This window comes from Pyrus communis, chromosome 3, assembly GCF_963583255.1.
Source record: "Pyrus communis chromosome 3, drPyrComm1.1, whole genome shotgun sequence".
In the NCBI taxonomy this organism is placed as follows: domain Eukaryota; kingdom Viridiplantae; phylum Streptophyta; class Magnoliopsida; order Rosales; family Rosaceae; genus Pyrus; species Pyrus communis.
In genome coordinates this window covers 18744992-18755358 of record NC_084805.1, presented here as the reverse complement: position 1 = coordinate 18755358, position 10367 = coordinate 18744992, and the positions used below count along the sequence as shown (strand labels likewise).

General features: G+C 39.4%; 1 protein-coding gene across 1 annotated transcript; it reads left to right on the top strand.

The window, feature by feature from the left end:
* The first annotated feature begins 7517 nt into the window (after positions 1-7517).
* Positions 7518-10129, top strand: LOC137729349 (cyclin-dependent kinase inhibitor 3-like). Its single transcript, XM_068468275.1, has 3 exons — positions 7518-8195; positions 9330-9533; positions 9660-10129. The coding sequence occupies exons 1-3, from the start codon at positions 7648-7650 to the stop codon at positions 9727-9729; spliced, it is 822 nt and encodes a 273-aa protein (XP_068324376.1). The 5' UTR covers positions 7518-7647; the 3' UTR covers positions 9730-10129.
* Positions 10130-10367: the final 238 nt, after the last annotated feature.

The window sequence follows — 10367 nt, the reverse complement described above, 5'->3', positions numbered from 1 at the left end:
CTGAAAATAAGTGTCGCAAATCAATGTGGTCATTCCGTCACAATTATGTTAAAAATTCTGTTAAGTACTGATGTTGACACACCTCGACCGAGATCAGGGCATGCTGGCCGTCATGTGGAAGTGACGTAACCATGTGCACAGTACGGAAGCTAATAATAATAATAAAAGTACGAATAAATAAAAATCCAGCTATACACAAAGTAAATAACATACATGTGCAAGCGTAAGTGTGAAAAACAAAGTCCAGAGCATGAAAGACCTAGTGCAGTCCAGGAGAAACAACACTAATTAAACACACCCAAAGGTGGTCCTACACTGGTGATAATCTGTCAGATAAGCCAAGAAATCCTCTGGGGAGCCACCAAAAGTGCTAGCCAACTAGAACCTGGAAGGGCGCAAAACAGAAAGCGTGAGTGGACAAAAACAAAGCTTATCAAAAACCATTTCATAAATAAAGTTATAACCCCTCACCGTAAAACCTGTATACTTCCCAGAAAATAGAATATATGCATATATATATATAAATCATGCTCGGAGATATGCCATGCCAAATGCCTCGAAATAAAATGCAAATACTCAGGTAATGCCAAACAATGCCATATAATCTGTCAACCGGAGTCACATAACGTGACCTGTACGGCTGAATCTAGAGCTCAAATATCCAACTCATTAACTATACTTGCACACGAGTCGGAACCACCTAAAGTGGTATGTACGACAAGACTGAGTGTATAATAAGTACGCTCAAGTGCTACGATCACGTGAAAACTGGGCGAATAATCGCGGGTCACCTATGAGTCGGAACCACCTAAAGTGGTATGTACGACAGGACTGTGCACCTAACTTGGATTCAAGATGAGTGTGTGGTGCGGGAGGTAAACATCACGTGAAAAACTGTGCCCAACTCTGGGCGGGAGCACTAACACCGGGGGTGCAGGTTATGAGCTCTCTATGCATCTTAAATCACTACTGAACATAAACATAAACCATAACTTACCTGGCATTTACCTGTGCGTCCGCAACACCAACACACACACACACACACACACATATATATATATATATGCAACTAATAATGCATAATTAAATGGACAACATAATACATGGCATATAAACGTATAAACGTTTCATTTCACTTTCTGGGAAAAATATAAGTATATAGGTATATACGGAAAACCAAAAGCCCACTCACTGGTATGTAGAAGGGTCGTAACCCCCTTGCCTCGAGTAACCGCGCTCGTCCTTGGGATAGGTCTCACCTATATGCGAAACAACTATAAATACGTTAATTTTAAAGCACATAACCAACATTACCAAATAACTTCTCATACAATGCTCAAATGGGGTGTATGAATACACCAATGTGATCTACTTAACCTCACGAACATCCCCATACTTTTAAAATAATTTTCCAACACCGCACGCGCCGCCCACGCGCAGGCACGTGCCTAGCACACTGACGGCGTCAGTTAACGCCGTCAGGAATATTCCGTTAACTCTGACGGATTCCGTTAACGCCGTTAGGAATATTCCGTCCAAACTGATGGAATATTCTGTCGTCTTCTTCGGCCAACCTTCGGCGCCGGAAAACTGGGAAAAATTCAAAACTTGATATCTCCTTCGTTTTTCATCCAAATTTCACAAAATTGGTACCAAAATGAAGCTTACAACAAGAGAAACAAATCCATACCACTTTCAAGCACCAAAACCAACGGAATCTCGTCGGGAAAACACCACCAACTTCGGCCAAACCTACAACTCACAATCCCGACGTCCAAAACCTTCAAACGAACCACCCCGAGCCTTTTAAGGACCTCACCAAGCTTCCTACAAGCTTGAAATTCCCAAAAACACAAGAATTAACGTGTGCATGAACAGTGACCAAATCGGGGGATCCCGAGTTCGACGTGAAAACGAAGGTATCCTTACCTGAAATGGGTATGTTTGAACTCCTAAGGACCTCACGAGCACAAATATGTAGTTTGTTTCCTCGATCCGTGATGATTTCAAGGGTTAAGTGTTGTCCGTACAAGAAGATAGGAATGGGAGAAAGAAAGAGAGGTCTCGGGACAGGGTAGAGAGAGAGGAATGAGTATGGGTATGTGTGTGGTCAAATTCAACCAAACAAAACTCAAAAACAACCACACAATGAAAAAAAACCATACTAGGGGCAAAATCGTCATTTCACCCCTACGGTACGAAAAGTTCGGGACGGGCTATCACAGATGTGGCACATAAATGGGTCCCATAAGTCATTTTTTCTCCCAAATGGTCATTGAAATTGACCCGCGACATCAAAATGGCCCCTGAAATTGACCCGTGACATCAAAATGGTCCCTTAAATTGAAAATCGATCAATGTAGTCCTGCAAGTAAGTGTCTCGAATCAATGTAGTCCTTCCGTCACAATTATGTCAAAAATTCTGTTATGTATTGATGTGATACATAAATGGGTCACACAAGTCTAATTAAATTAAAAAAATTACAAATAGGTTCAATAATTTAATTGTTAATAAAAAGTTGTCAACCCAAAAACCCAGTCCTGTAATCACCTCTAATCCCAGTCCACATTCATGTACATCATTTCCTATCTATTCTCTAAATAAAAAAAAATAAAAAAAAATTCTCAATACACTAATCTTTACACACTTCGATACACTTCATTGAATTGAACATGGATAGAAATTTTGGGACATCACCGTTAACATTTAGGCGATCAACATCCTCACAATCTTATCTTAGAGAGCTAGTTGGACACTTCCCTGGTGGTATGGTGACTCAAAGAATGGCGAGAACTACCTTGAGATAATGAGGTTATAACTGAGGTGCGTCTATTGTTGGTTGAAAACTATTTCCAAACCCCTTCTTAGACCTTGGTTAAACCTTGTGCATTTGAGAATTTATGAAAGGGATCTTTCTTCAGAGTAGGCCCTACTATAAGAAAAAAAATTCCATTGTGCAAAAAGGTATTTAAACAACTTTTTAAATTAGTTATTAAACCCACATTAGCCCATAACAATTTTTTTTTACAGAATTGTAGTGAAATGATCATATTGATTTGTGACACATATTTCCAAGGACTACATTCATTGATTTTTAATTTTAGGCATTGTTATAAAAATCTTCGCCTAAGCGTTAGGCGGCTGACCACTGTCCCGATTAATGCCTAAGCGTTTGAAAATTAAGAAATGATGCCTAGACCTGATGAGGCGCTTGCCTAACCTGCCCATACCCACCTAGGCTCACGTCTAGGTTGTGACTCACTTAAATAGAAAATAAATAACTTTCATTTTGCATTTTATTTTTTTAATAAATTGTAAGAGACTTGTTGAATACTTAAATGAACGTACATTATATTTTTGTTCCCCCATGTTTTCATTATGTTCCAATACTTCATAATACATATGTCATTCTATTTTGTAGTTTATGATGAAATTATATATATATATATATATATATATTTTAAGTATAAATAGACACTTATTTATACGAAATATAATATATTTACTTAAATCCGCCTAGTCCGCCTAGGCACTAAACCCCAGTCCGCCTAGGCGCTAAGCCCCAGCCCGCCACTTGACTTGCGCCTAGCGTTTCTTAGAACCTTGATTTTAGGGACCATCTTGATAATGTGGGTCAAGTTCAGGGACCATCTTGATGATATGGGTCAATTTCATGAACTATTTGTGATAAAAACTCATAAATCTTGTGAGGCTCATTTATGTGTCATATTAGCACTTAACGAAACTTTTAACATAATTGTGACACAATGACCACATTGATTTGCGACACCTATGTTCATTAGAGGTGCAACTCGGGTGGGTTGTGTCATGCTCCGATCTTGACATACGTCCAGGATCGACACGTGACATCACCAAATACCCGTATCTCAACATATCCCGCCTCCGGGATGTGGCAAATCATAACTCGAGAATTGAATCGCATAGTAATTTTTCGTATACTTTATGGCCGCATCTAACATCCTCGTTAGACTGCCTACGTATCCTTATTAGGGATCAAGTCATTCGTAGTTCGTCGTTCACTAATTTAGACATTTATTCTGGTGCGTTCTAACATGAATACATAGCATTTTGAAATCAATTATTAGAACTTGACATGCATGAAATTACCAAGTTCAGGCTACAAAACAAACCAACATGTCATTCAAGATTCTCATTCCATCCATCATATAAATTCCATGTTTTCAGCACAATACTTCCATCCACAGCATATAACATATCAAATAACCAACGAAGCACATATTATTCTCAAGCCACATTGATCAACTAAAATAATCATAATAATAACAACCATAACCAAGGTCATTCCACAATCCCGTCAATCAATCAATTCATGAATCAAAGATACATGATATTAGCATTTAATTATGTTAATCAAACAATGCGATAACATATCATTTCACGAATTTAACCAAGGAACTTTATATAATTTTCTACTTGGATTATGACCAATAATATAGTAAATCTATTTTATTTTCACAAGGTCTATTGTGGGTAATTCTCATTCACTCGAATCTAGGGTTCTAGACTAACGTTATGGGAATGAGCGAGAGTAAGGATTCCGAACCACTTAACGGAATCCAACAACGTCGGGTTCCGGACCACTTAACGGAACCAAAATATCAAGTGGTTTCTCATAATCTATCCAGACTGTCATATGTAAAATCAATGCCTACATCATGAGAATGGTGCACCGACAAAATGGAACTCGGATAAGCTACGGAGCTTGGGTGAGTGACAATAATACAAGTATGTGATAATCAATAAAAAGAAAGACCATCGATCACAGTTTATAAACCTCAAATATAAGTTCGTAAATATGAAAACATAGTCAAGTCTTTAACAACTCCAAATGAGTCACCCAGACATCCAATGGCTTTTCCCATTCAAACCACCAAGATTCTCAAAAACCATCGTTCATATGTACATTAAAAACTAGGGCTAGAGGGACACAGTTCGGCTGAAGCCTACATAAGTAACCAAACAGGAAGTGGCCCCCTATCGCGGATCAACCAAGCAGAGCCAGCCCTGAGTAACCATGTAGGTAGTGACCCCCATCGTGGATTAACAAAGTAGAGTCATCCCCATGAATCTATTAGGCAGTGATCACACATCGTGAATTAACTAAGCATGATCACCCCTAAGTATGTATGGTCATAAGGATCGCCCATCGTGGATTAACCAAGCGCAATCTATAAATAATATGGTCCCCCATTGCGGATTAACCAAGCATGGTCAAGATAACCAAGTAGGTAGTGACCCCCCATTGCAGATTAACCAAGCAAAGTCACACCTACAGAACTGTTAGGTAGTGATCACCCATCTCGGATTAACCAAGCATGATCAGTCCTAAGTATACATGACCATAAGGATCGCCCATCACGGATTAACCAAGCGCGATCCATAAATAAGATGGTCCCCCATCCCGAATTAACCAAGCAGGACCATCCATGTACCACTGCTACATGGTGTAGACTCAGTGCCACCTAACCCCGTGACTCTAGGGTAACGGTCCCCTACTAACCCTCACATTGCTCAACATTTCAAATGTATATTTATAACACAATTCATAAACATTTCAATACGCACTTCAAATCACCTTTTCACAATATTTCCAATCCATGAATCAAATCACATTTAATAAAAACAGATCGATGGCCAATTATAAAATCACATTTTAACAGAAAACACATTAATAAAACCAAGTCATATCCAAAAAGGATACTAATATAAGAAAACAGGGTAATTACCATATCACATAAATTAGAGTCACTCACCAGGACAAGTCCGCAAAGCCTCACTAAGTCTCTATCAATACTAATTCTAGTAATTTTAAAGGAAAACTAATGAAAAGGGCTTGAAAACTTTGAGTTTTAACGATAATGACAAAATAAAGGGTAAAGTGAATAATATCAGGTTTGACTTTTTAGTGTAAAAATGTGGTTTTTCGTTAAAGTGAACAGTACCGTGGGTTTTTCGTTAAAACTCCCTAATTTAAATGATTCAATATCTATTAACCAAAAGTCAACTTCCGATCAACGGTCGGGTCCACATCCCTATGTAATTTGATCCGGAAGATCCGCACATCGGATTTTGGATCCATAATCTTCTAAAATCTACATTATGCCTTTAGAACAACATACTAAAATTTCATCACAATCCGACAGTCGGATCGTCGATTCATATTTTGATCAAGTAATGTATCATAATGAAATTAGGTTCAAATGATCAAACCACGTCATATGAATTTCAAATACAAATTCAGGACATCTAGTTGGACTTAGAAAGGTATCGTTGGCCCAATGACCAAAGTGCCACCGCCGGTGGCGATCGGCTTCCCCGACTCATCGGAAAATTCAACAATTTCCAAAAATTACCAAATTTTACAGTGAGGGAAGCAAGTATATCTCAGTGAGGGAAGCAATTTTCATACTTGTGGCCAAGTCCAATTCTGCCGGGAAGTGTCTCAGGTTGGGCGGGTTGGAAGGTCAACCCAACCCTAACCCAACTTTTACAATTCAGGATCGGGTTCGGGTTGGGTTTTAATCAGGTTTGGATTTACTTAGGTTGGGTTCGGGTTGCCCAACTTTTTCAAAATTAAAATTCAATTCCTCAAATTGTATCCGTTATAAAGTTAAACTAAATATGAATGTTTCAACCATGCAAAGTTTGAATTAAAATACAAGAAATACCAAAGCTAGTACTAACTTGGACATTTGCTACCGTATATAATGTTAATTCAACTTGTAGTCTGAGATGGTGATTCGCTTACCAGAATTCAAGGCTTGATTAACTAAAGTTCCTCAGGTTCAGCAATTTGATGGAAGTCTCAAATTAAATGTAATGCTATAACCATTTGATATGAATATAAAAGAAACGTTCAAGCACGAGACCAAGATCATATGTTGTAGAGGAACTTACAAAAACTTAGCATACCCCAATATTTTCAAGTGTGTCATCACCTGTAATAAAGTTTTTCTGCACACCAGGTTCTCCTCCCCCCATAGTATATGTCGGGTTCGGACGGGCAAATGATCAACCCAACTCAACCTAATCAATGAGCGACTTGGCAGGTTATAACTAAAAAAAATCCCGCTTGTTCAGGGTTAAAGTCTGGTTGAACATGGGTGGTTCGGGTTGGCCCAACCAAAATTACACCTACATTAATTGATTTTCAATTTCAAATACCGTCTTGAAGATGAGAATCAATTTTAAGAACTATTTGTGATAAATCCCATAATTAATTTATTTTTGAAACTTAAAAAGAAAAGGAAATAGAAGGGAGGGAGAGAAGGGTCCACGGAAGAAATAATTTAAGAGAGAAGGGGCAAATAATGAAAATACGACGAGAATGTAGAGATATAAAGTACCACTGTTCCCTAAACCCCCAACCCTAACTTTTCTTCTCTCTCCCTCTCTCCTCCCCCAAAAGACCCCCCCCCCCCCCCCCCACAAAAACACCACCACCCTCTTTTTCCCTCTCTCCCCCTCTCCCTCTCCCTCTCTCTCTCTCTCTCTCTCGCTCTCCTTTCTCTCTGATAGATATCGCCTCCGTCAGTTGTCATCACCTTTCTCTCTCCAAATTCCAACTTCGAAGAAAACGCAGAGAGGCCGGAAGGGCCTGAGTTATGGGGAAATACATGAAGAAATCGAAAATTTCCGGCGACGTAGCCGTGATGGAGGTCTCCATTTCGCCGCAGTCCTCTCTCGGCGTTCGGACCAGAGCCAAAACCCTAGCCCTCCAAAAGCTCCAGCAGCAGCAGCAGCAGCAGCAGAAGCAAGAGATTCAAGATCAATCCCCCGCCGGAGAATCGGACTCAGATAGCTCCTCCCTGTACTACCTCCAGCTGAGGAGCCGCCGTCTAGAGAAGCCCCCGTTGCGAAACGACGCCGTCAAAAAGCAGAGCCAGAGCGGCGGAATTAATGAGCCCTCGGAGAAGCCCAGAGGAGGCTGCTGCGGGGAAAGCCGACGGCGGCCGGTGGAATCGAGGTCCAAATCCAGGCTGAGCGTGGGCTCGTCGGTGGAGTTGGACTGGGCTGGACCCGTTGAGAGGAAAGAGAAGGAAGGGGAGGAGGGTTGTTTTGGTAATTTCGGAAGTGGAGCAGAGTATGGTAACGATTTGGGGGTAGAGGCTTCGTTTGGGGAAAACAACTTGGATTTTGAAGCCAGAGACAGGTAAATTTTGCTTCTTTATTTCTTTAGCTCAAATGGGATGGTTTTCTTTCTTCTGTTCTTGTTTGCATCTAAATTATTTTTAATTTAATTTTTTTTTATTTTAAATATTGATGCTTAGCACTGGTTTTGTCTGTACTTTTTGCCTAATGTTGATATGAAATATGATTTTCTTGATTAATAATTGTTGGCTTTTAATAATATAGGAAAGGCAATATTTTAAGCTTTTTCAGACTTGAAAAATGGCCGTTTCCCTCCACCTCTTCCCTCGCAAGAAATGGTTTTTATTTGAATTTTTTTTCAAACTTTTCTTTCAAATATAAAGTTTTTAGCTTTGGCTTTTGGGCCACACTGTCAAAGTCATCTGCTTTTCATGGTTCCTAAAATTTCATCAGCTTCTTTGTAAAGCCGATTTATTGCTTTTAACTTAACTAGACAGTGAAAGAATAAGAAGATATACTTGAGCAGATATCATATAGATTATATATAATTGTGCATTATCTTTGTAGAGCTAGTTTCAAAATCATGTTTTGGCAATTTAGTCTGCATCTGTTAGTACACATTAGGACTGAGGCGACGACACGAGGGACAAACTATTGTTGTTATTCTTTGGATGCGTCTATGTTCTCTCTTTTGATTTGCAAAATAGCACTGATCTCAAAAGCTGGGGGTGTCCATATGATGATGAAGTGAGGGAAAATAAAACTTTCTTTTGCAGTACCGACAGCAATCGCTCTTGGGTTTCATTTGTGTTAGAGCATTAACATATCGTTTTCATGGGGCCTATTTGCCTCTCAAACATTTAAGTTGGACACCTCTTTTTTGGGGTTACTTGTATAGGTGACAAAAACTTCCAGATCTCGTGCCATTAATTGCTTGCATACACTGCCAAAATGTAATTTGTTTTATGTAGTACATTTTTATTTCATTTCTTTGTTATTAATATCACATGGACACCAAAAGAAAACACATTTTGGTCCCTTTTTGTGGGATGAAGGTGGTCCCGGGTAATAATATTTTTGTAGATTAAGATTTCCCTTGAATCGTGTACAATTTGTATGTTCTTTTAGATTTTTGTAAGTGATGTTCAGATGTAAGATTGCAGGGTTGATATTGTTTTTTCCATGTCTAATACAGGAGCACTAGAGAAACCACGCCGTGCAGCTTCATAAGGGAGTCAGACACAATAGGAACCCCCGGTTCCACCACAAGGCGGACGAGTTCTATTTCAACTCACCGGAGAGTTAGAAACGATGTGCAAAGAAATATCCCAACCACGCTTGAGATGGAGGAGTTCTTTGCCCGACATGAGGAGGAGCAACAGAAAATCTTCATTGAGAAGTATGCTAGTTAAATTGCAAAACCAACTTTAACTGATTGTGATTCATGTTAACTGAAATAGATTAGCAATCTACATGGACCCCCAGTACCGTGAAATCCTCATATTTGGTGGTTGGGTTTTCGCAGGTACAACTTTGACATCATCAACGATTTACCCCTTCCCGGAAGGTATGAATGGGAGCAAGTGATTCCCTAAGCGGGGCCTGCCTATATATTTCAGGTTCTGATACCATAGTATCTCAGTTGTTATCCATTAGAAGGACGTGCCGGGAATTAGCGGGTGCAGCATCCGAAATAAACCTTTTAAGCCCATGCCAAGGGAACTTATATGAGTATGACTGTCATTCGACGAATAATAACAGAGCTATGAAGTAGTCGATAGCGTATAAAACCAAATTCTTTGACAAAAGAATGAAGGGGCTCCTTTGAGAAGAGATCGGGAAAGAGTGCCTGGTTCTGTGACATATCTAATTTACTAGATTTTCACTTTGTCTTGTCTGAAATGAACTGCTGTCAATATTTAGGGTAGGAACGACTCAAAGAGTGCATGTGCTCTTTGGAGGTTAATAAACGTAACTCAATTTCCTTTTCCCATCTCTCGTTTCATCTGTTGACGATGACTAATTAAATGGATGACAAACCCTAAAAACCCTTTCGGTGTTGTGGGTCTTTGATGTTGATGATGATGTTTCCATGTAGGAAATCTCATGTAAGATTGTCTTCTTCAGATTTTGGTTGTTTTCTTGTTACAGGTAAGACTCTTTCTGCATTGCATGTTTTGACTTGTTGCAAGGAGTTAGATTTTATGATGGATATTGGTTAGGGTTTGGAGTT

Coding starts and splice junctions, on each gene's coding strand:
- LOC137729349 (XM_068468275.1), top strand. CDS start 7,648: ATGGGGAAATACATGAAGAAATCGAAAATTTCCGGCGACGTAGCCGTG. Junction 8,196..9,329: donor GATTTTGAAGCCAGAGACAG/GTAAATTTTGCT, acceptor TGTCTAATACAG/GAGCACTAGAGAAACCACGC. Junction 9,534..9,659: donor CAGAAAATCTTCATTGAGAA/GTATGCTAGTTA, acceptor GGGTTTTCGCAG/GTACAACTTTGACATCATCA.